Source organism: Hemiscyllium ocellatum, chromosome 36 (assembly GCF_020745735.1).
Source record: "Hemiscyllium ocellatum isolate sHemOce1 chromosome 36, sHemOce1.pat.X.cur, whole genome shotgun sequence".
Taxonomy (NCBI): Eukaryota; Metazoa; Chordata; class Chondrichthyes; order Orectolobiformes; family Hemiscylliidae; genus Hemiscyllium; species Hemiscyllium ocellatum.
The window spans coordinates 36,832,948-36,859,748 of record NC_083436.1 but is presented as its reverse complement, the minus strand read 5'-3'; the positions used below and the strand labels follow the sequence as shown (position 1 = coordinate 36,859,748).

The 26,801-nt window shown below is 43.0% G+C and overlaps 1 protein-coding gene across 4 annotated transcripts in view; it reads left to right on the top strand.

Annotated features, from left to right (window-relative positions):
- fam13a (family with sequence similarity 13 member A) overlaps positions 1 to 26,801 on the top strand; it is a 212,307-nt gene that overhangs the window by 61,075 nt on the left and 124,431 nt on the right. For 2 of the 4 annotated variants that reach the window (XM_060851701.1, XM_060851699.1), the window contains exon 5: positions 9,511 to 9,658. The exons of 1 other annotated variant lie outside the window; for it this stretch is intronic. In XM_060851701.1, coding sequence (XP_060707684.1) covers positions 9,511 to 9,658 — 148 coding nt within the window. The remainder of the gene's footprint in view (positions 1 to 9,510; positions 9,659 to 26,801) is intronic. One more of the 4 variants, XM_060851700.1, reaches the window with a different exon arrangement.

Sequence of the window (26,801 nt, the reverse complement as noted above, 5' to 3'; positions counted from 1 at the left end):
AAAGAACTCTTATCAGATCCCCACTTCACCTTCTTCTCTCTAAGGAGAACGACCCCAACCTCTTCAATCTCTCTTTATAACTGGAAATGGTTTATGCTTTTGGAATATTGTGGACTTCTTTGATGATGTCAATCTGTTCAGGAGGTCAAATAACCAAAGTGGGAGAGCTTGAAGTAGGCTGAGCAGAAAGACCAGGCAAGGCAAATGTATTTTAAGATGAATACTGCTTTTGAAATTGAACCATTAAAAGTTGCCCCTGCTGAATGGAGGAAGCATCATTCACGAAAGTGGCAAATTTTGATAATCAACCATTCATTGAGAATGTTCGGTCCATATAAACTAGCAATTGCAGCAAACATTGGATGGAAAGCAACTGCAGGAGTTGGACTCCAAGATGAAGTGGCACATAGATACACAGCTTTAGGCACTCTCTTCTTTACCAGGCCATTACTGAATTGGGAGAGATTTGAAAGGAAAATTCAAGTGCTTAGGTGCCTCAGATGGGAGACTCAGAAAAAGTGAACTTAAGAAGGATCAAAGTTTAGCGATTCAACATGACGAGAGGGACTGTTAAGGTAGATGTAAACAGGTTTTCAGGTGTAACTGTTATCAAGAGTGCAAAGTTGATAACTTAGTTGATTAGAAGAGTCTCCTCCAGGATTGTTTACAATGGGGATCAACTAGATAAGTGTCTTGTTAGGAAGGAGATCAAAAGCTTGTTGTTGGGTTGTTGAAACCATGAATTGATAAGTCTCTGGAATTCAGGAGGTGAGGATAGTAAATGGGTTGATGTTTTTAAAGTCAATGTTTATTTTTGAGAATTCCTTGAATGAGGAAGGAAAAAAAAAGGACAAGAAAAACAGGAATACCTTGAAATACTCGTACTGCTCCAAACTGAAATTCCATGTTACGGTGTACAAGGCCAGTTGGGACCAGTCATTAGGGTGAGAGGGGAAAGGTTTAAAAGGGACCTAAGGGGCAACCTTTTCACAGAAAGTGGTGCGTGTATGGAACAAGCTGCCAGAGGAAGTAGTGGAGGCTGGTACAATTACAGCATTTAAAAGACATTTGGATAGGTATATACATAGGAAGGGTTTAGAGGAATATGGGCCAAGTGCTGGCAAATTGGACTAGACTAGGTTAGGATATCGGGTCAGCATAGACGAGTTGGAGCGAAGGTTCTGGTTCCATGCTGTATATCTCTATGACTCTATTCACGGCTTCACCTCCTGCAGTGATGAGGATGAATCTTGTGGATTTCATTCACCCCCACTGGTCTTAGAGTGAGAAAGGGACTCAGATAAATTAGCCAGTGAAGGAGAACATGTTGGGAATTCAAGCATCCCTGGATATAATTGGTGCTTTGGGACGCACGTGGCTGGGAAAGATGCTTATGTTTATGTTGCTTGCCTATAGCCAGTGACATGAGGAGCCAAACCACGAATAGATGCCTCCAAAAGGAAGGACTCAGTTTTGGACCTCTCTTCCCTCCTGTTGATCTGAGTAGCATCTTGTGGAGCCAACTGACCTCCACCCCTGAAAGTGAAACCAAGCAACAATTAAGCTGTGTTAAAACTATATTTTTAGACATTTCAATGTACCAAACCTAGACTACACTGAAAGCCCTGTGCATATTTCCAGTCTCCATGTTACATAAACAGGTATTGGAAAGGTGCAGGAAAACACTTACTAGCATAATACCAGATCTGAGAAGATGCTTTTCTCCTGAAAGCCTGAACAGACTGGACTTCTCAAGATTAGAAAAGGCTGAGAGTGACCGAACAGAGATCATTATCATTTTGGTTTGATACAGAAGACATTTTCATTACTGGAAAATCCAAAGCTTGGGTTTATAAATTTAAGGTTAGTGTGTGCATGTCGGACCAGTTGCCACCAGGTAATATTTGGGGTCAGGTTGTGCCACTTATCCACCTTCTATTCACCACATTCAGAGCTTTTATTACATACCTCTTGTGTAGTTGGGACTTGAAGCTGTGTTTCTGACTCAGAGGTATGGACAACACCATTGTGCCACAAGAGCCCCTGTTTTAAAGACTGAGTCTTAACAGGAAGAAGCACTTTGCTTAACAACAGGATACAGTTTCTTGCATAATAACAATGCATATAAGTTACATTGGCTAGTCAGACATAAATACCAAGACCATCTGCGAATCCCCCTCCAAATATGTTTTGATTTAGTCCCCTCCCCCTCTACCTAGATTTCCCTCACTTTGGTGTCATTACATTGCCCCGATGGGTTTTGCATGTTACTTGGTCACTGATTCAGAAACAGGTTTAACAGGGGAGGCAAAGTGAATATAAGTAACATGGGTGTTCTGCTGCTGTCCAGTGTTGCATAAAAACATCCCTGGATGATAAAGTAAACATCAGCAACCAGAGCTGACACATCTGGATTGGGACCTAGAGCTCGACTCCTCCATTCTCTCTGGAGGCTGATATGGCATCATGTGACTGGGTGGAGTCGAAGGCAGTCTCCAATATTAACCCTTTCACAACTATTACCTTATGTAACAAAGAGAGTCACTAATCAATTCAAGGAAGAATTCAGAAGAAACCTCTTTGTTGAACAAGTGATGAGAATGTGGAACTTCCTAACATATACCGCAGACATATCTGTCAGGGAAAACGAGATACAGAGGAACCTCGATTATCTGAACGACAGTATTTTGTTTGGATAATCAAATGTTGGATAAGCATCGGGACCTTGTGATCTTGCCGGATAATCCGAAATTCAAATAATCGAATGCCAGATGATCGAGGTTCCCCTGTAATCGCATTTGGAAGAAAGGAATAGACGGCTATGCTGATACATTAGAGATCACAGGGAGGAGGCTCATGTGGAGGATTATATTAGCATAGATCATTTGGGCCAAATGGCCTGGATCTGTGCTGTACTCTCAATATTGTAATTTCTTTAAGTCTCATATGTGTCAAACTTGTCTTCATTGGTCACTGTATGGGCCATTGGAGTTGGGAGGTCATGTTGTGGCTGTACAGGACATTGGTGAGGCCACTTTTGGAATACTGCATTCAATTCTGGTCTCCCTGGAGTAGGAAACATTGTTGAACTTGAAAGGACTCAGGAAAGATTTACAATGATGCTGCCAGGATTAGAGAGTTTGAACTATAGGGAGATGCTGAACAGGCTGGGGCTATTTTCCCTGGAGCGTCGGAAGCTGAGGGATGACTTTATTGAGGTTTATAAAATCATGAGGGCCATGGATAGGGTAAAAGTCAAGTTTTTTGCCTGGGGTGAGGGAGTCCAAAACTAGAGGGCATAGGTTTAAGGTCAAAGGGGAAAAATTTAAACGAGACCAGGAGGTAACTTTCTCACACAGAAGGTGGTGAGTGTATGGAATGAGCTGCCAGAGGAAGTGGTGGAGGCTGGTACGATTATGACATTTAAAAGCGTCTGGATGGGTTCATGAATTGGAAGGGTTTAGTGGGATATGGGCCAAATTCTGGCACATGGGACTAGATTAGTTTAGGATATCTGGTCGGCGTGGACGAGTTGGACCAAAAGTCTGTTGCCATGCTGTACATCTCTCTGACTCTAAGTCAAAGGCTGACATTTAAATGTTTGAAAAGACAGACTGAACGGACACTACTACTTCATCTTCAATGTCAGGCACTTTGTAACGACCTTCAAATACTTACATATTATACTGAAATCTGTTGTTGCTGAACCTCATGAATAAGTGAGATTAATGATGCCTTCCGAATTGGTAACGTTCCAGGGAGAATGTGTAAACTTTCACGCAATTCTCATTGGCCTTTGGCTCACTCTTACACTCGAGTCAGAAAGCTGTGTATTCAAATTCCACTCTTTCTGGCTTTATGCTCCCTTGCAGGGGATTGGTTCACTCAGTTGGTTAGACCTGTAATGCAGGGTGAGCCAACACTATGGGTTCAGTTTCTATACTGACTGAGGTCATCATGGGGGCCTAACCTTCTCAACCTCACCTTTTGCGTGCAGCGTGGTGACCCTCAGGTTAAGCTCATCATTAGCCATCCCTATAATGTGAGAGTGAGATGATGGTGACGTTACTTTTACCTTCACTGCATGGAACCATTCTCAGGATAAAGTGTTCAGCCAGGGCCTCATTTCCCTGTCAGCAGCTAAAAAGCCCTGTGGAATGATGCAAAGAGTAGTGCTGTTCTCCGTGGCCAATCTTTATCCATCAGTTGAGTTCATTAAAGCAGATTATAGAACCCACAGTGTGGAAGCAGGCCTTTCTGTCCATCAAGTCCACACCAAACCGCTAAAGATCATCCAACCCAGCTGCCTACCCTATCCCTGTAAACCCTGCATATCCCTGGACACTATGGGCAATTTAGCTTGGCCAATCCACCTGGCCTGCACATCTTAGCACTGGGGAGGAAAGAAGCAGAGGCCACGCACGCAGACACGGGGTGGGGGGTGGAGATCATTCAAGCTCAACACAGACAAGTCACTCAAGGCTGGAATTGAACCTGTGTCCCTGGTGCTATGAGACAGTGGTGCTAACTACTGAGCCACCATGCTGCCCTGAGAGTTCATGATTCCCATTACTTGATAGAATCCCTACAGTGTGGAAGCAGGCAGCTCGGCCTGTCAAGTCCACGCTGACTCACCAAAGAGCATTCCACCCAGACCTCCCCCTCTACCTATCCCTGTAACCCTACATTTCCCATAGATAATTCCTGGACACTATGAGTAATTTAATATGGCCAATCTGCCATACTTGCCCACCTTTGGATTGTGGGAGGAAACTGGAGCACCTGGAGGAAACCCATACAGTTACAGGGAGAATGTGCAAACTCCACAGCAACAATTGCCCGAGGCTGGAATCGAGCCTAAATACCTGGTGCTGTGAAGCAGCAGTGCTAACCACTGAGCCAACCAAAACTCTAGAAACAAGGATGAGTGTGGGATATTTTAGTCATGTATGGAATTTTTTTTTATTTGGATCTTGCTGTGCTTTCCTGTGCTACCACAATGACCAACTTCAAATAAAATTCCCAGACTGTAAAGTGCTTTAAGACGTCCTGAGATTGTGAAAGATGCAATATAAATGTAACCTTTTTTCTTTTTATGCACTTTTCAATAACAAATATTTTAATTAGAGTCATAGAGTCTAAATCAAGTAACAGACATATAGGCATTTCAGTGCCTTTGAGAAATTGCATAAAGCAGTATCTAAAGGTGAATTATTTAACAGTATGGTATCTGGAGAGTAAAGGTTACCATCCTGATACTCATCTACTATCAAACACAACCGATAAAGATTCACAGAGGATAATTATACCAGTCACTGGAAGCTCTTGAAAGGCAACCATGGCTGAGAGTATTTTTAGAATTAGAATCCCTACAGTGTGGAAACAGGCCATTCAGCCCAATAACTCCACAATGAGCCTCCCAGACCCATACCCCTATCACTCCGCATTTCCCCTGACTAATGCACCTAACCTACACATTCCTGAACACTCTGGGCAATTTAGCATGGCCAATTCACCCAACCTACACATCTTTGGATTGTGTAAGAAAACCAGAGCAAACCCACACAAACACAGGGAGAATGAGCAAACTCCACACAGACAATCACCCAATGCTGGAATCGGAACTGGGTCCCTAGTGCTGCGAGGCAGTTGTGCTAACCACTGAGGCACCATTCATGACAAGCACAGAAAGTAAACATGAGCCTTTAATTTAACTTCCAGCTCAGAGCCGTGTCACTTACCTCAGAGATGCTTAATTTCAGAAACAGCACCTTACAAAATTTGAAAGTTATTTTATTTTCTCACCTTTATAAAAACCCAAACAACCTTTAATTTCATCTCAGTTGGAGTGTTCATTTCAATGGCGATCCCAGCAGCTGGTTATTCTGGGCAAGTCAGATCCCAGAGTAAAACCCTAGTTTGATAAGTTTAATGTTTGAAGTTGGTTCCTGTGGTAGAGTCAATAAACCATAGGCACATGAGGCTGCAGACATTCTCTCATGACAGAACATGCAAAAGAAAATAAAAAGAGAATGAGAAAGACCTTAACAGTAAAGTTACAAATCATGCAACACCAGGTTATAGTCCAACAGGTTTAATTGGAAGAACTAGCTTTCAGGACAGCCACCCAATGAAGGAGCAGCGCTCCGAAAGCTAGTGCTTCCAATTAAACCTGTTAGACTATAACCTGGTGTTATGCGATTTATAACTTTGTACACCCCAGCCCAACACCGGCATCTCCAAATCTTAACAGCAAAGTGAAGCTTAAGACTGTTCCCCAATGCCATCCCCTTACAGATGCTCAATTTCAGGGAAATTTCACTCCGGTGTTGAATCTTTACATTTTTATTTCCACACAGTTTCTTTTCCTTGAACTGTGGAGACTTTTTTTTACTTTTCTGGAGTATAATGGCGTCAACCTCTCTCAGTTCTGTTGGCATAAACTTTTTCAGTTCTAACAATTTTCAGATTTCCATCCAAACTCTCCCTGACTGAAAGCTTCATAAACCATTAACATTTCTGTTAGCATGACTAGTTCCTCCAACCTAAACATTGTATACATTTGTTGGGAAAAACTGTTCTTCCTGCTGAACTGTCTTTACTAATTCTTCTAAACTTAGACCTTGATGTTTCACTTCTGAAGACAAAGCTAATCTGATGGCTTTCGAGACTGTAGTAAACTCAGCAGTTTAAACATTCCATCCATTAATGCTATAGGAGTTGTTGCAGTTCCTTGCCCGCAGTCTTTGTTGGAGTTGATACATTTTGTTACTCTTTTCAAATGATTTTCTGATTATTTTTAACAAAATACCTTCACCTAATTGATCCACATCAATCTGCTTTAATTTTTAAATTCAAAACTCAAAAGATATTACATATACAACCATAAGACATGGGAGCCAAAGTAGGCTACTCAGCCCATCGAGTCTACTGTGCTGCTCAATGAGGTCATAGTTGATCTGATAAACCTCAACTTCACTTTCATGCCTTTACCTTTATGAATTAAAAATCTGTCTCAGTCAAATCTCAGCATTGAATATACTGAATGACCAAACTTCTGCAGTACAGAATTCCACAGATTCCCATCCTCTAAGAGAAGAAATTCTTCATGTTATCCACATTATCTTCTTCTGAGATGAGGTCCTTTGGTTCTAGACCTTTCTGCAGCTACTCTGTCATTTCCCTTAGAAATCTTGTATGTTTCTATAAAGTGACTTCTCATCGTTCTGTATTCCAGTGAATACAGGACTAACCTATTCTACCTCTACACATAAGACAGTCCTTATACCTTTTATCCCACATTCAAGAAGCATTTGGATGAACACATGATTAAGAAGGGACTGGAGGGAGACAGATCCTGCAAGTGAAGCAGTTTCAGTATTAAAGGGCAAAATGTGTTGGTGTAGACTTGGAGGACCAAAGGGCCTGTTCCTTTGCTATAGTGGTCTCTGTTCTTGTTCATAAAAAAATGAACCTAGTTGAAATTCTGACTATTTAATTAATCATTTCATTAATTGAAAGAAGAATCTATTGCACTTAGTCCTAAAATAGAGTCTGTGAACTTTATCTATTTAATTAAAAATTCCATAATTAGTATGTTCCATGGATATTTGTCTGTGAAAGTTCAGGGTTTTGCCAGTGTTCATTGTACTTCACGGGAGAAAAGTAATTAGCTCTGAGGTAGATTTTGCAGCATGTTTCAATTTGAATGGCTGACTTTACCCCTCAAGCATTTGAACATGACCTAGGTTTTGGTGCACCAGAGGTACAGGTGCAGACCCACTTCCGCATTTGCCAGGCTGACCTGATTTGTCTTATTCGATTTATCCTCCAGCAGACCAGGAGACTGTCAATGAGCAGCAAACCAAACAAATCACATCCTTGTAGATGTTTATCGGGATTTCCTTCTCAATAAGCCGTCCAAATATGGATGTTCCCTCTTAAAGTTGTGGATGCTCAAAAGCAGTTTGTTCCCCAATGAGAAGCTCAGAATCTAGAAACAGTGAAGTGCAACTTTTTATTTGAGCAAAGCACCTTTCTCAGCATCAGAACATCCCAAAGCAGCTTCACTGGTGTAAGGTAGGAAAATTTAGCAGGAAACTTAACCGTAGGCCATTCAGCCTATAGAGTCAGCTCTGCCATTCAATGAGACCATGGTTGATTGGATAAACCTCAACTCCACCTTCCTGCCTTTACCCTAAGCTTCCAAAACAAGAGCGTAATCATCTGTTTTTGTGATGTTGATCAAGAGATAAATAGTGACAGGAAACCAGCTGGAATGGCCCTGTTCTTCTTCAATCCTCGGAATCTTTTGCATCTACCAGAGATGGCAGGTCTCTTGGTTTATCATTACATCCCAGAAACGACACCTCCAACTTTGCAGCTCTCTCTGTCAGTACTGCCTTAAGTGTGTTAGCCTGGATTACATGCCCTGAAGTCTCTACACTAGAATGCTGTTGTTTCAGATTAGACATCAGAGAGATGAGAGCTGTTTCAGTAAGAATTGATTCTCAAACCAATTTGATGATATTGCTACAATTGAGAACAACGAATGAGTCCTGTTATTGCCTGGCAGTACCTGCTCGTTTAGTTATGAACCAAAAGAGTGATGCAGACTTGCCATTAATATTCACGTGATTTGAAGTTGATGTCAAATTACTCAAAAGCCTTGCTTCATCCCATCTCTGTATCATCTGCCAACTCATACCCAGTGTTTCTCCCTGCATCAATCACTGGCCACCATTGTGCCTTCTGTAGTGTGGCCACAAAACTGAAATTCTTTCTGTAAACCTCTCCACCTCTCTTCCTTCAAGGCAGACTTTTTAAACCTAAAACATCAAATACCTTTTGTATGGTCTCTTCTGGACTGGTGACAGTTGTTATCTGATTAGGGTCCTGTGAGAGCACTTTGGGACATTTTACTACATTGCCAGCAAGATAGAAATGCAAATCGTCATTTTTCTTTACAATTAATGTGTTGTTTAGAACAGGCTATAGAGGTTACAATATTTATACACAATGGTAGAAGCAGAAAAGACTGAGTTGTTCTTCACAAATGTGCTTGTGGAAATGGTTCAATTCTGTTTCTTTCAGTAGATCGTCTTTGCCTGCTGACAACAGTAGTCATGGCAATGGAAGGGTCATGTGATCAAATCACATGACTTAATCCAAGATGTTACTGTAGTGTGATGAAACTACTCCGAGATTGGCATTTATTTCATAGCTGCCTACGGTGACCCAGCATTTTGAGACTGCACAGAGATGCTGGATCTATAACCTTTTCGAATATTACTATTCTGATAAACAAATTAACTGTGAATTGCTTCAAATATTATATTGCAATAGTCAGTATCAATTCAGCCAATAAACAGGGTATGTAATGTGTTGACGATGCTTTTCCACAAAGTATGCATCCTATCAGTTTAGTTCACATGCTAGTCTGCAGTAGCCTTAATGCAGATAATCAGAGTTCAGTTGTGTATTGTAACATTTCATTTTTCGACCTGGCAGCGTTTCCCCTGGTATTGAAGGAATAAAGGAACAAAATATTTCCAATAAACTCATGACCGCACTGCTGGAGAATTACAGGACCTTCTTCGAGAATGTAGATGAGATGGAAGCTCCACTTGAAGTTCAAACCAAGGTGATAACTGTGCAAGTAAGTACAACTGATCCTGTAAGAGTCCCAGCACGCAGACTTGATAGAAAGTCACAGATAATGTGGTTTCTGGAAACTTGAAATGAACTCAACACTAAACACAACAACAGGTCAAGCAACTTCTGTGGAGAAAAATAGAGTTAGCATCTTAGTTCAAGGTCACCTTGTCCTGAGACATTTACTCTGTTTCTCTCCATACTGCACTGCCCGGCTTGCTGAGCATTTCCTGACTTTCCTGTTTATGTTGATTGAAGATTATTCTGACAGGGTGAGATGAAATTCAATGGGAGTAGGCTGGTGTGGAGCATAGACCCCACAGAACTGAGCCATGTGGGCCATGCTTCTGTGACTTCCATCATCTGGTGTTTAGAGTCATTTGTAGCTCCATTGTGTGTGCACAGCATTGCCGGCAAAAAAGGCTCCGCTGGGTCATACGCAGAAGGATTAGGGGCAAGTGATTTACAGGCGATCTCCTGCCGTTTGTGGGTAATGTGTCCCAAAAAATGTTGCAATCAGTGATTTTTGCAAACAGCCATGGCCGACTGTACATATACATTGTGTGTTACATACATACATTTTCTCCCAGAAAAGCACACATAAACGATCACCAGTGTCATAGTGGGTCAAGTAGATAATTGAGTTGGTGAAGGGAGCGTTCATAGATAGCGGGATCTTACTCTGCTTGTTGGCTGTTTAGCTTTTCTTGCTTGCACCGATTGTCAAGATAATTCATGATATTTGATGACAAATCATTTGAGCTATGGGGAGAGGCTGAATGGGCTTGGACTGTTTTCCCTGGGTGACATTATAGAGATTTATAAAATCATGAGGGGCATGAATAGGGTGAAAAGCCAAGGTCGTTTTCCAAAGGTAGTGGAGTCCAAAACGAGAGGGTATAGGTTTAAGGTGGGAGGAACCAAGGGGCAACTTTGTCACGTGGGGGGTGGTGTATGTATGGAATAAACTGCTGGAGGAAATGGTGAAGGTGGGTACAAATACAATATTTAAAAGCCATCTGGAATGGTATATGAATTGGAAGGATTTAGAGGGATATGGGCCAAGTGCTAGCAAATTGGACTCGACTAGGTTAGGATATCTGGTCAGCATGGATGAGTTGGACTGAAGGGTCTGTTTCCATGTTGTGTCAATATATGAATCTCCTTAACCTGAGAGTAAATTTGGTGGAGATCCACCTCTTGCTGAGGGTGTGGATCTTGGGGGGTTCATATTAAGTATTTGGCCAGTTAAAGATGTCCTGACTTGACAGTGAGCTGTGATTCTGAATCCAGGCTGAATCTGAGGATAGAGTTAGCTGGTGTAGCCAACAGGGCCACCTTGGCTCAATGTGGGATAACTTTCAGGGGATGATTTTGAGATGTTTTACTTCTGGTAGAACAGGGAGGTGATCCAAGATACTGCTGAGATTGAATACATGAAATGGGAAAGGTCATTCGATGTTCCAGAGTGGGTATACTGTGTGTAAGACCCCTGCTGTGTTGCAGAATCACAAACACTGTGTGTACATGAAAATTGATTCGCTTCTGTACCATGCCCTTTGTTGCTGTGAAAAGGGTCGATGCTTGCATATTAATCAGTCGAATCTTCAAAAATCTCTGGCACCCACCTGACCGCTGCCACCATATTGCATTGTTCTGTTTCATGCAAATGAAACAAATGCAGCAAATATTTATAGAACAATAACATAAAACAGAAATGGCCAGAAAATCTAAACAGGTCTGGCAGCATTTGTGGAGGGAAATCAGACTTTATGTGTCAGATTCAGTGTCCAGGGTCACCTGATGGTGGCATTGGGGTGGCTCAGTGGTTAGCACCATTGCCTTTCAGAATCGTGTACCCAGGTTTGATCCCACTCTTGGGTGACTGTCTGTGTGCTGTTTGTACATCCTCTCCATGTCTGTGTGGGTCTCAACCAGGTGCAGTGGCTTCCTCCCACAATCCAATGATGTGCAGGTCAGATGGATTGGCCGTAGGAAATGCAGGGTTATAGGGTGGTTGGGTCTTATTGGGAGACCCATTGGAGAAGTTAGACTTGATTAGCCACTGTAGGGATTCATTGATCCCATATCACCAGAGGAAAGCTGTACGGTTAGACCAAAATCTAGTGCATTATCTTTGTGTACAAACCAAATGGTATCAACCAATGTTTACCCACTCCCAAAACTGAATGGAGTTCTCTCAGCTTTGCCTGAACATCGTCAGCTAATCTCGGATGTCACCTTACTTAATATTTGGGAGTATTTTGACCTCCACATTTTAAGGGAAACGGGGAGAGTACCAGTGAGTGGCGTTGAAATGTCCATCAGCCATGATTGAATGACAGAGAACACTCGATGGGCCAAATGGCCTTACTTCCATTCCTATGTCTTATGGTTTTACATTAACTACCTTATGAATGCAATGAGATTCCAAATAGTGTGTGGTGTGCTTCAAAATTATATTTGCTTTCACTTGGCAAAGATCTGAGTCTTTACTGAAAGAGGTTTTTATTTTCACATTACCCTGGGCTGGATTCAAATCAAGATCATCACCAGCACAAAACAGTCACTGAGTCATCTACATTCCCAATTCCGTACTGGAAAGGGAAAAGGTCAGGAGTAAAGTTGAGATATTAACTGTGACAATGGACACAGTTACTTGGCATCATTAGGTTGTTTTTCAGAAAATAACCCTTACTTCAGTCTTTCAGGCCTTGTAATCAAGTTATGTTTAGTTAATGCCACAATTGGCATGAACTGTCATGTGTGGATTTTAAAGTCTGCAGGCTTGAGCGTCACTCATTAGCTTGCTAATTAAAAGCTATTAGAACACACTGACCTCGTAGAACCTTATTTGGCAATGCTTTTAAGGAAGATTTTATAAAAGTCAGAGAAAGAAGTAAGTTTTAACAGGAGCGGGAGGAGGCCATTCAGTCTCTCTGAGCTGTTCCTGCATTCAGATAGATCATGGCTGATCTGAACCTTGACTCTGTTCTCCCTCAATACCTTCATCTTATAATTCTCAGGCTTCAGAATTTCTGGCAGTTCTACACAGCCAGTCCTTGAAACAACGTCAAGGATAAGGAGGACACTGGCAGGTCCAGTCAAAGATCGTTGTGTTTCTGGGCCACACAAAAAGCAGCAGGTACTGTGAGAGGCTGCGGTCAGAGTGTAGTGGACTGCCTGGATGAAAGGTTTGCATTTCTATAGTGTCCCTCCCAACCTCAGAACTTTCTATTTAGCTTGACAGTCAAATTAAGTTAGCCCACAGCTAGAGTACTGCTTCCGGTTCTTTTTAGTATATTTGTTTGTGGGACGTGGGCATCACTGGCTGGGCCTGCACTTACTTCCCATCATGCATGGCCCTTGAGAAGATGGTGGTGAGCTGCCTCCTTGAGCCATTGCAGTCATGGGCTGTGGGTTGACCCATAATGCCATTGGGAGGGGTGGGATTTCGAGAATTCCAGTTCAGTGACACTGAAGGAATGGCGATATATTTCCAAGTCAGGATGGTGAGTGACTTGGATGGGAACCCAGTGGGATTCCCATGTCCTTGCCATTCTAGATGGAAGTGGTCATGCGTTTGGAAGCTGCTGTCTGAGGATCTGTGGTGAATTCTGGTCACTGCAATTATGGAGGGATGGGACTGTTCTTAAGATGGTAGACAAGGCGTGAAGAAGGATAGGAAAAAGAATGGAGAATTCTAACAATGGAGTTAGACTGACCAGGTGGTGGGGCTACTTTCTTTGGAACATAAGAAGCTGAAGGGAGACTTAATTGAGGTACACAAAATGATGAGAATCTAGAAAGATCAGATAGAAATAATTTATTTCCCTTTAGGAGTTCAATAACTACATGCACAGATTTAAATTAATTCACAGGAGAATTAAAGGGGGTTCTGAGTGATACATTTTCATCCAGAAGGTGGCGGAGGGATGTCAAACTCATTGCCTGAAGGGATGGTAGAGGCAGAAATCATCATGTCATGTAAGAAGTACCGGGCTGTGTGATTGGACTAAAGTGCTGTTACACGCAGACACACAAATTGGAGGAAGATTGGACCATTCAGCCTCTCAAAATCTGATCCATTACTCACTAAGATCACTATTGATCTGTTTACATTTCCCCTACCTAACCAAAATCTAACTATTTCTGTCTTAAAAATATTCCATGCCTCCCACTTGCACGGCCTTCAGTGGCTGAGAGTTTCAAAGTCAGACAGGGCTCTGGGAGGAAACATTTGTCCTCATCGAAAATGGCAGTGCCTAATATTTAAATAGCTCCCTCATTCTGGATTCACCCACAATAGGAAAACTCATCCACTTTGTCAAAACTGTTTTACATGCTTCAGTCAAAAAAAAACCCTGCATTCTTCTAAACTCCAGTGAAAACAAACCCAGTCTGTCAAACCAGTTACAGAATCCTTGCAGTGTGGAAACAGGCCATTCAGCCCAACAAGTCCACACCTACCCTCCAAAGAGTCACCCACCCAGGCCCATTCCCCTAACCTACATATCCCTGAATATTATGGGCAATTTAGCATGGTCAATTCACCTAACCTGCACACCTTTAGACGACAGGAGGAAACCAGAGCACCCGGAGGAAACCCACACAGACACAGGGAGAACATGCAAACTCCACGCAGACAGGTGCCCAAGGCTGGAATCGAACCTTGGTCCCTAGTGTTGGGAGGTAGTAGTGCTAACCACTGAGCCACCATGCTGCCCTAAAGTGCAGCTGTAATATATACAATTTCTGTCCTATGCTGTCAGACATTTTTTTTAGATTCCTACAGTGTGGAAACAAGCCCTTTGGCCCCACAAGTTCACACAGACCCTCTGAAGAGTTACCCACCCTATCCCCTTCCCCTACTCTATATTTACCCCGACTAATAACCTATATTTTGGGCAATTTAGCAAGGCCGATTCACCTGACCTGCACATCTTCGGATTGTCAGAGGAAACCAGAGCACCCGTAGGAAACCCAGCCTGCCTTGTAACCAACAGGGCTGCAGACTCAGATCAGGAATAAGCGTGGCTAACTTCTTTTCAATAATGTGGGTATAATAGACTGCATGGCCTCCTCAAGTGCCAAATACTTCCTATGTTTCCACATACATTTGAAGTGTAGTCACTGTTACAATGCAAGAAACTGCAATAGGATCTCTGTTAAGCATCTCATTGAAAGGTAACATCGCCAACAATGCAGCACCTCCTCAGCGCTGCACTGAAGCATCAGACGCATGGCTCTCTGGAGCGTGACTTGAAACAAGACCTTGAGATACAAAAGCACCTTTGTCCCTACCTGTGCCACAGCTGATGCCTTTCACTTTGCGATAGGCTGTTTAACCTTGTTCAGCAATGGCCTCAGCAAATGAAACCACCATGGAATAAATGTCTTCAACATAGTAAGGAAGGGCACTCCGCTACTATTAAGTATTAGGAGGAAGTTGGCAGGGTATCAGTGGTTGCACAGTGCCACACTGAATGATCTGTGCCTCCCTGTTTTCACCGTGATCTCCAACAGGCTGAATACCTTCAAATCATAGTATCATCACAGAATTCCTATAGTGTGGAAACAGGCACATCAGTCCAACAAGTCCACACAGACCCTTCGAAGAATATCCCATCCAAACCCATTCCCGTTACTCTGTTTTTACCCCTGACTACTGCAGCTAACCTACACATCCCTGAACACTACGGGCAATTTAGCATGGTCACTCCACCTAACCTGCACATCTTTGGATTGTGGGAGGAAACTTGACCACCCAGAGGAAATCCACGGAGACACGTGCAGAATGCGCAAACTCTGCACAGCCAGTTGCCTGAGACTGGAATCAGGTACCTTTGTTCAAAGAACAGCATGGCTGTTCAAGTTACCAATGCATGATCACCAGCACCCACAGGAACTCTCTCTGTTCAGTAACATTACAAAAAAAATGATAGAAAAGACCATAAGACATAGGAGCAGAAATCAGGCCATTCGGCCCATTGAGTCTGCTCTGCCATTCAATCATAGCTGATAAAATGATCTCGTACATAATAACCTTGTGTAGGAACAGTCAGAAAGGACCCAGGAATGTAGCACTAATTAATGAGATATAAAATTGTACCTAAAGTTTTGGCCTTTTGTTGAGTTGCTTGAGGGGAAAACCAGTGAAGTATGTGTATGAGACATTCTGGTCCAACTCATATGTTTCAAACTGAGGGCCCAGTGTATTCAATTCCAAGTAAAAAAACCCAAAGAACTGCAGATGTTGTAAATCAGAAACAAAAACAGAAATTGCTAGAAAAGCTCAGCAGATCTGGCAGCGTCTCTGGAGATGAATCAGAATTAACATTTTGGGTCCAGTCACCCTTCTTCAGTTGGGTTCAAATGTTGGCAGACCTGCTGAGTTTCTCCACCAAGTTCTGTTTTTGTGTCCAATTCTAAGTATTACTGGACTGTGGACGGCACGGTGGCACAGTGGTTAGCACTGCTGCCTCACAGCGCCAGAGACCCGGGTTCAATTCCCGACTCAGGCAACTGTGTGGAGTTTGCACGTTCTCCCTGTGTCTGCGTGGGTTTCCTCCGGGTGCTCTGGTTTCCTCCCACAGTCCAAAGATGTGCAGGTCAGGTGAATTGGCCATGCTAAATTGCCCGTAGTGTTAGGTAGGGGGTAAATGTAGGGGTATGGGTGGGTTGCGCTTCGGCGGGTCGGTGTGGACTTGTTGGGCCAAAGGGCCTGTTTCCACACTGTAAGTAATCTAATCTAATCTTTGATATTGTGAAATAAAGGTAAGGTCAAGTTACTAAAGCTCCCCTCTCTCATGAGAGGGAGGCATCTGGGGTTGGTTTAACCTGAGGGTCACCACATCTCGGGTGAGGAGAGAAATTAAGAAGAAGAGTAACCTCAGCTGGTGTGGGATTTGAGCCCACGCTGTTATAGAGTCAGCGGGTCATACAGCATGGAAACAGACCCTTCGGGCCAACCAGTCCGTGCTGAACATAATCTCAAGCTAAACTAGACCCACCTGCCTGTTCCTGGCCCATAAACCTCCAAACATTTCTTATTCTTGTACATATCCAAATGTTTTTTAAACATTGTAACTGTACCTGTAATCACCACGTCCTCGGAATATTTATCCCACACATGAATCGCTCTATGTGTAAAAAAAGTTTCCCTTCCCTTTATAAAATCTTTCTCCTCTCACCTTAAACATATGCTCCCTAGCTTTGAAATTCCCCACCCTTGGGAAAAGACACCTGCCATTCACCTTATGCCCCTCATTATTTTATAAACTTCTATAAGGTCACCTCTCAACCTCCTTCACTCCAGTGAAAAAAGTCCCAGTTTATCCAGCCTTTACTTACGACGGAAACCCTCCATTTCAGGCAACATCCTGGTAAATCTCTTCTGAGTACTCTCCAGCTTAATCATACCCTTCCTATAACAGGGAGACCAGCATTGAACACAGCACTCCAGAAGAGGCCTCACTAATGTCTTGTACAACCTCAACATAACATCCCAACTGAAAGGCCTGAGCAGTGACGGGAAGCATGCTAAACATTGATTTATTGATGATCTTCACTCTAGCAAAGAGAAATTGAGGAGTGACCTGACCTGATATAGACCTTTAAAATGATAAATGGGTTTCATAGGATATTCATAAAGAAAATGTTGCCTCATGTGAGATCGCAAATAGAAGATGGTGATGAATCCAAACTTCTGGAGCAAGTTTACCATCTAGTGGGTGTGGGAAATGTGGGCTTTGTTTTCACATGTAAAAAGTGAGGTCTGCAGATGCTGGAGATCAGAGCTGAAAGTGTGTTGCTGGTTAAAACACAGCAGGTCAGGCAGCATCCAGAATTCAGGCAGAATTCCTGATGAAGGGCTCTGGCCCGAAACGTCGAATTTCCTGTTCCTTGGATGCTGCCTGACCTGCTGTGCTTTAACCAGCAACACATTTTCAGCTTTGTTTTCACATGGAATTGTTCAGGTGAATCACCAAGGTGTGGGGAGCAAAATCAGTTGAGCTATTGTAGTGCAGTGGTAGCAGCCCTGACTCTGGGAGAAAAGCTTTGGGTGCAAGTTGCACCTTGGAACATGATGGCTAAACACGGTACGCTCACAATGTAGCCAAACAGTTTGAGGATTAACCTGCAAATCCTTCCAGTGGTAGGAGATAAGAGCAGCAGACATTCCTGGTCAACTGTCTGTTGGGAAGAACGTTGGATTGAACACCACAGCACCTGGTTTCATTGTACACCTTGACACAGAACTCAAACTCCCTGAGTACCACACTGCCACCAGAGAGAAAGTAATCAATGTTTGAGCAAAAAGGGTTGGGAGTCAGTCAGGTCAGTCTGATGTTGTGCTATAATTTATATGAATTATTTACAATGTCCATAGAAAGCTCCAAATAGCCACACTGTGTTATGTTTACAGTGCTGATATTCATGGGGCTTGTGATTCTGTTGTCTGTTCTCTCTCTGGGGTGTCAGAACAGAGCCATATAACAAAAGCCTCAGTTGGGAGATTAGCGTCTTTAATGCATGTCATGAAGGTTGACCCATTTCTGGAAAAGCTCCCACAGATGTTTTTAAACAGTACACAGTTTGTGATACAATTAAAAGTGCAGTCCCTGGTGTTTGAACAAATAGAACCACTGGCTTGATACCAAGTGGTGTGGTCGTCAATATGAGAGCTTTAAAGCTGGATGGAATTCATCTATCACTCGCACACCAAGGCTGGAATAAAGTAAACCCATGGGAAAGATTTGTCTTTGCATAAGATGACATATAGTTGGCTGAGGTGTTTTATAAGCTACATGGCTTGAATAAAAGCTGTGCTTGTTCAAAACAAGATGTACGTTCCCACAGATTGGATACACTTCTGTTTGCTTGCTGATTAGATTTTTGAGACAACTTATCAGCATTAGCAGAGTAATAATTTTACAGATAAAATGCCTTTTCTGATTGGAGGGAAAAGTTGACTAGGTTTTTCTTTTAAAAATAAAACTGTTGCCAATGATCTTATCATTGCATTTTACATTTCAACCGAGGCCATTAAGCCCATCATGACTTGCTGGCTCTTCAAAAGAACTTTACAGTTGTACAATCCAATTCCACTTTGCCCCCATTCTTACCCCAGAGCTCAGTATTTTTTTTCCTTTTCAAGTATTTCCCTTTTGAAAATTAACATTGAATCTGCTTCTACTGCCCTATCCAGCAGCACATTCCCAACCATAACAACTCACAGTTAAAAATAATTCTTATCTATCCCCTGGTTCTTTTGCCAAGTATTGAGTCTCCTGCCTGCACAATAGTTTCACCTTGTTTATTTTCTGAGAGCCATTCATTGTTTTGAACACGTCTATTATATCTCCCTGCTGCTGTGGAGAAGCAATCCCGGCTTTTCTTGTCTCTCCACGGCTATCTTCCAAACAAATCTAGTGCACTCTGTAATTGCAATAAGTTCAGCTCCCATATTATTTTGTGGTAGGATTTGTCTTTTGAAGGTTAGTGCTCCACTTTTGTGTTTGGGTTTGGCACCCTGCATATTAATCCAAGCAACTGGAATCAAAATGCCTTGTTCAAGGTCAGATTAATGTGGGCAACACGAGGAAAGACATAAACAACTTTATATTCAGACAGAACTGCAATTGCCTCAATCCTGTAAATGAAATACAAACCAAAATAGATTCTCTCAGATCACTAAATTCCCTTGACTTATTTCCAACCTGCCATGTGCTTTGACTTAAAATAACCTACTTAATGTACACCTGTACAGTTTAATCAATCCCATGTAGTTATTCTGAGCAATGTTGCCTCTTTAGCTTGGTAACGGGTCCATCGTTAAAAAAATCCAAGCCCTCCTCCAATTCTAGCCTCCTGTGCTTCCTCCCCAGCTGGGATTGGTGTCTTCAGCTGCATTTACACTGAGCTCTGGAATTCCCTTCCTCAACCTGTCCATCTCTAAGACGTACTAACATTTTATCTGAGCTTCATATCACCTGCCCCATATATGCCTCATGTGGATGGCTTTAGTTTTACAGTGTCCAATGAATGCAAGTTTTTGTTCAGCATTATTGTCACTGGCATTGCCAACGTATTTGATCATGATGGTGGAAAGTAAATCAGTGACAAGTGTTGATGACAGTATGAGAGACGGAAATTCTCCTGAGCATTTGAACCTGCCCAGGATCAACAATGCATCATGTTTCTGTTCCTCTTCAGGACTCTACTGGAGCTCACTCAGAGCTTGAAGAAGAGTGAAACATTCACTAATTTGGAAAATTATAGCCAGTGTCTCTGTTGCTTGAACCCTCTGTAGGAAAGAGGTAGACAGTGATAATGTCCCTGCTGCTGTGATCCAGAGGTTGCCTTTCTCCATCACTTCCTTATTTATGTTGGAACCCCTCACCGATACTTGACCAGTTGTCCCATATCAGTCCGAGAAACTGAGTGCTTCATTTCTCAATGAGCTGAAGATATCCTGATTGAGAAAATTCCCCTGAATGCACTTCAGAAATCCTTTCCCATCTTTGCCTTTCCAATATGACCATTCCAATTTATATTAGAGAATGTAAAGTAGTCATTTATCCACCCTACAGTTGATTTGCACTGCACTGGAATTGTCTTGACAATTAGTTCCTCTCTATCTTTCTCATGCATTTGGAGGCCTATCGAATCCATATGAACAAGAAACAAGAGTAGGCCACTCAATCCTTCAGGCCTGCTCCTGAATGTTGATGGATTTTGATAGGCATGGGGAATGATCCAAAATTAGGCAGATGGAGTTTAATGTGGATAAGTACAAGGTTATCAATTTTAGCTGGAAAAATAAAAGGGCAAATCATTATTTAAATGGGAAGCAGATTCAAAGTTTGTCAGCGCAGAGGGATCTGGGCATCTTTATGCATGTATTGTAGAAAGTGAGTCTACAGATACAGCGTATAATAAGAAAGGCAAATGGAATCTTGGCATTTATTGCAAAAGGACTGGATTATATAAGTGAAGATATGTTGTTACAATTATATAAGGTGTTGGTGAGACCACACCTGGAATATTGTGTCCAGTTTTGGTCTCCTGACTTGGTGAATGATGTGGTGGCCCTGAAGATAGTTCAGAGGAGGTTCCGCAGGTTGATTCCAGGGGTGAAAGGGTTGTCATACAAGGAGCGATTGAATCACTTGGGCTGTATTCACTTGAGTTCAGGAAAATGAGAGGGGATCTAATTGAGGTACATGAAATGCTAAAGGGGATTGATAAGGCGGACATTGAACAGATGTTTCCTCCTTGTGGGACAGTCTCAAACAAAAAGGTCACCGATATAGAGTAAGAGGAGGCAGGTTCAAAGCTGAGATGAGGAGAAACTACTTCTCTCAGAGGACTGGGAATCTGTGGAACTCACTGTCCAAGAGCGTAGTGGAGACAGAATCAGTCAACAGATTCAAGAAAGAAATAGAGATGTTTGTGAGTTGAAGGGTTGTGGGGAGTGGAGTTGAGACCAGGTTAAGATCAGCCATGACCATGTTAAATGGCGGAGAGGGCTCAAAGGAAAGGGCTGAATTACCTTCTCTCGCTCCTGATTCCTATGTTCCTACGTTCAATAAGATCATGTCTGAATTGGTTTTACCCTTAATTGTTGGCCACTTTTGGAATATTGTTTGCAGTTCTGAGCTCCCTCCTGTCATAAGGATGCTGTGAAACTTGAAAATTTGCAGAGAAGATTTATAAGGATGTTGCCAGGGTTGGAGGGTTTGAGCTATCAGGAGAGGCGGAATAGGCTGGGGCTGTTTTCCCTGTAGCGTCGGAGGCTGAGGGTGACTTTATAAAATCATGGATAGGGTAAATAGAAAAGTCTTTTCCCTGAGGTCCTAGAGGGCATAGCTTTAAGGTGAGAGGGGAAAGATTTAAAAGGGACCTAAAGGACAACATTTTCATGCAGAGGGTGATGTGTGTATGGAATGAGCTACTAGAGGAACTGGTGGAGGTTGGTACAATTACATTTAAAAGGCATCTAGATGGGTATATGAATAGGAATGATTCATATTCCAATATGAACATAGTGGGCCAAATGCTGGCAAATGGGACTGGAATAATTTAGAATATCTGGTCTTCATTGACAAGTTGGGCTGAAGGGTCTGTTTCCATTCTGTACATCTCCATGATCCTACTTTCATGTATACCTCTGATAATCTTTCATCCCATTGGTTATCATGAATCTACTCATCTTTGCTTTCAAATATTTAAAAGATTCTGCAAGTACTGCCCGTTGAGGAAGGGAACTTCAAATACTTACAACCTTCTGACAGAAAAAATGTTTCCTCATCTCTGTTTTGAGGTGGCCCCTTATTTTTAAACTATGACCCCCTAGTTCTAATCTTTTCAGTTTAGTATAATTATGACTCTGTTGCCGCTTTAGATCCAAGGTCCTTGTTCTTTTGGTATCAGTGTGAAAAATCCTTTTTATCTCAGTCTGGAAACTTTCATATGGATGACAAGTCTTGACGATAAATTTAAAAATCTCACAACACTAAATTCTAGTCTAACAGGTTTATTTGGAAGCACTAGCTTTCAGAGCCCCGCTCCGAATCACCTAATGAAGGAGCGGCACTCTGAAAGCTAGTGTGCTTCCAAATAAACATGTTCAACTATAACCTGGTGTTGTGTAATTTTTAACTTTATACACCCCAGTCCAACACCAGCATCTCCAAATCATGCCTTGATGATGACACTTGTCCTTATTCCATCTCATCCTAAATCTGCCTAATTTTGGACACATCTACCTGATCATCCATGAACCTTCCAAGCTTTAAGGTGAAGAATCTCCCTTTCTCTGGTCTTACCAATCACCTTACTATTAATTATTTTCTACTGTCCAATTCAGTGTGGAATGCAACAATATGTGTGCCTGCTTCATGGTGGATATGTTGGTAAAACATTTTTGCTGTTACTTGGGAAGTGAGTAAAGAAGAGCTAACGTTGCCATCGTCCCATCGAGCTGCTCTCTCATCAGTGGGAAAGACAACTTGAGGGTCACCACACTCCAGACAAGGGGTGAGATTGAGAAGGTGGGACCTTTATTGGGAACCACAGCTGGTATAGGAATTAAAGCCATGCTGTTAATATACCTCTGCATGGCAGGCCAACTGTCCAAGCAACTGAGCCAATCAATTCTTCCTCTGGGTGTAACTGTTGATGTTAATGACCTTTGATTACCTTGAAATATTGAAATAAGAGATTGTTAGGCAGAAGTCATGAGTGTGATGTCATACTCCCCACTTGCCTGGATGGGTACAGCCCTAACAACACTCAAGAAGCTTGACACCATCCAGGACAAAGCAGTCAGCTCGATTGGCACCTCATCCACAAACATCTGCTCCCTCTACCATCGATGCTCAGTAGCAGCATTGTGTACTATCTACAAGATGTACTACAGAAATTCACCAAAGATCCTCAGACAGCACCTTCCAAACCCACAAGCACTTATAACTAGAAGGACAAGGGCAGCAGATATATGGGAACATCAACACTTTCATGCTCCCCTCCAACTTACTCACCATCCTGTCTTGGAAATATATCGCCTTCACTGTCGCTGGTCATAATCTTGGAATTCTCCCCCTAATGGCATTATAGATTCGATTAGATTAGATTCTCTACAGTATGGAAACAGGCCATTTGGCCCAACAAGTCCACACCAACCCTCCAAAGAGTAACCCACCTAGATCCATTCCCCTAGTCTATATTTACCCCTGACTAATGCACCTAACACTCTTGGCAATTTAGCATGACCAATTCACCTGACCTGCGAATCTTTGGAATATGGGAGGAAACCAGAGCACCCAGAGGAAACCCACACAGACACGGGGAGAATGTGCAATCACCACACAGACTGTCGCCCAAGGCGGGAATCAAACCCGGGCCCCTGGTGCTGTGAGGCAGCAGTGCATTGTGGGTCAACCCACAGCAGGTGGACTGCAGCAGTTCAAGAAGGCAGTTCAACCCCATCTTCTCAAGGGCACCTAGGGACGGGCAATAAATACTGTCCAGGTTAGAGTGGTGCTGGAAAAGCGCAGCAAGTCAGGCAGCATCCGAGGAGCACGGTCCAGACCTGCTGTAGTTTTCCAGCACCACTCTAATCTTGACTTGCATCTGTAGTCCTCACTTTCGCCTAATAAATACTGATATCTCACTAAATGAATACATTTTAAAAAGTGGCCATAAATGAAAGATGCATGATCTTCATTTTGTTCATCCAGCTGAAGTTTCTAAAACACCCTTTTAATGTCACATCTCCTGCTAGATGTTCATTGCAGGTAATTAGCATCATGCCAGATCTGAACCAACATCACTCAAATCCTAAAACATCAGATGCTTATAAGTTAGAATTTTGCATGGTTGTATATTTCTGCTGCATAATTGGACACAACTTGAATGAGCTTCCCCATTAATGTTGGCATTTTTTGATTTTGAATTGGATTTAGTCTGAAAGCCTTGGTGCGTCTGTGTATTATTCATAAAGGAGTAGAAATAACACCGCAAAAAGAGGAGATAAAGAATCGAGCATGGTTGATAACCAGTTTGAGTTCAGATAACCTAAAGCAGCAGAAATTCTGGGTAATCCAGGATGGAGGATGGGAAGAAGGTGTGGCTGTAAGAGCTGCTCCTTTTTTTGAGGTATTTTTCAATGTTGAAGCTGATTTCCTTGAATTTTTGGAGTGGTAATTACTGTTTTATAAGCTGTCAAGTTAGATTAGATTCCTTACAGTGTGGTAACTGGCCCTTTGGCCCAACAAGTCTATACCGACCCTCCGAAGAGCAACCCACCCAGACCCATTCCCTTACATTTTGCCTCGACTAATGCACCTCACATATGGGCCACTTAGCATGGGAGGAAACTGGAGCACCTGGAGGAAACCCACGTAGACACGGGGAAAATGTGCAAACTCCACACAGACGGTTGCCCGAGGTGGGAATTGAACCCAGGACCCTGGTGCTGTGAGGCAGCAGTGCTAACCACTGAGCCATTTGGAACTTTGGTAAAAAAAATCAGAACAACAGCACTTTAAAAAAGGAGGAAGAAAGAGAAACCAGGGACCACGTGGGATGTGAAACAAATGAGCAGTAAACCTGACAACATTTAAAAGGCATCTGGATGGGTATATGAATAGGAAGGCAACTGCTGGCAAATGGGGCTAGATTTATTTAGGATATCTGGTCAGCATGGACAACTTGGACCGAAGGGCCTTTTCCCATGCTGTAAATCTTTGTGGCTGTAACTGGCATATTCCCTCTGGGTGTGAAAAATCTCCCACGCACCAGTAATGGAATAGAAACCTGCATTTACATAGCACCTTTCTCCGACCCCATAATTTCCTTTACAGCCAAGTGAGGACTGCTGAAATGAAGCCCTGTAGCTGTGAAACTTTACACCATCTCGCTCCTGTCAGTCTGTGCAGCAATGTTGCACACTTCAGGCTGATCTTGCCCTCAGCTCCTTCACCATCACTGAATGCTAACAGAGCTGAGGAAGATTGGGTTGCCTGTGAAAATCCTGGCAACCCGAGACAATTCAAACACAACGGCTGCAAGACGAGGTCCCCGTTTCACCTGTAGTTTTGTTGTGACATAACACCTTGAGGGAAAACTGGTGCCCATTCTGAGTCCTGATGAAGGGTCCTGACCTGAAATGCCGGCTCTCCTCTGATGCTGCTTGACCTGCTGGGCCTTTTTCCTGCTCCACACTTCATATTGACTCCATTCCGAGTGTGTACCCACGTCATGCGGTATGTCCCGAACAGCACAGTCACAGTCAGGCCATTAGCACGCGTGTTAAGAGTGTGCACTATGGATACACAGCTGGAGACGGTTGTGGTGTCAGGCTGTCCATTGCACTGACTTGTTGCCCTCTTTACATCGCTGCTGTAGCCACTGCACAGTTAGACACAATGTTCTGCAGCAGGAGCTGCAGCCAGAGCCATCAGCACAATGTATAGATGAGGGCGCTGATTACTTTCAGTTGAGTGTGTGGAATTGCTAGTGTTGGTGACACTTGGGAAAGACGCATGAGGAGAAGGCACTAGTTGTGACTGTAAGGGGCTTTGGGTACATTTTGAGCTCCTCGTGCTTGGATGTCAGCATGGGAGGGAGAGGGAACCAGGGCTTCAAAGAGCAGGACAAACTTCTCGAAGAGGGAGGAGGAGGAGGAGAGAGAGAGAGAGAGAGAAAGACAGGCTCATAACAGGAGGCCTTCTCCACTCCAAAACATTTCTCTTATTTTTCCAGTGGTATCCAATCTGTGTTTTTGCAGTGGGGTGCTCATACAGCTCTTCTCATTCCAGGTGAAGCATCAGTGGTTGAAAATATCCCAGACTTATAAGACGTTATTGTTACATTAGAATTTCCTTTTTTTTATAATCAAACCAATGTGGAGTTTGCACAATCTCCCCATGTCTGCGTGGGTTTCCTCTGGGTGCTCAGGTTTCCTCCCACATTGCAAAAGTGTGCATGTTAGGTGAATTAGCCATGCTAAATTGCCCATTGTGTTCAGGGATATGTCGGTTAGATGCATTAGTCAGGGGTAAATATAGGGTAGGGGAATGGGTCTGGTTGGGTGACTCATCGGAGGGTCGGTGTGGACTTGTTGGGCCGAAGGGCCTGTTTCCACGCTGTGGGGATTCTATGATTGTATGAAACCAGCCTTACCCCAGAGAGAGTCAGCAGGCCATGGCTTATTAAAATGACAATGGTCTTACCAGACCATGGGGTTACTCTCTCGTTAGGGAGAGACGACTGGTGGTGGTTTAACCTGAGGGTCACCATGTCTCAAGTGAGAGGAGAGGTTGAGAAGGAGAGTCTTTCATGGAAACCTCAGTGTGGGAATTGAACCCATATTTAGCATGACAATCAACCATCCTGCCAACTCAACGAACGGAACCTCCAACTGGGTGGTTATTACGATCTTAACTTCAGTAAACACTGACACTATGTGTCATAGCACAACAAAGATGTTTCTGCTTCCTTGCTTTCCCTTCTCTCCTCCTTCAAGGCTCCCCCTGTGCTTGGGTTGCAAGTTCAGAGGCACGGCCCATCATTATGCATCCTCCAGAAGTGCCAATTCCTTCAGTGAGCGTCTGGAGGATATTTAACTGTGGAAGCAG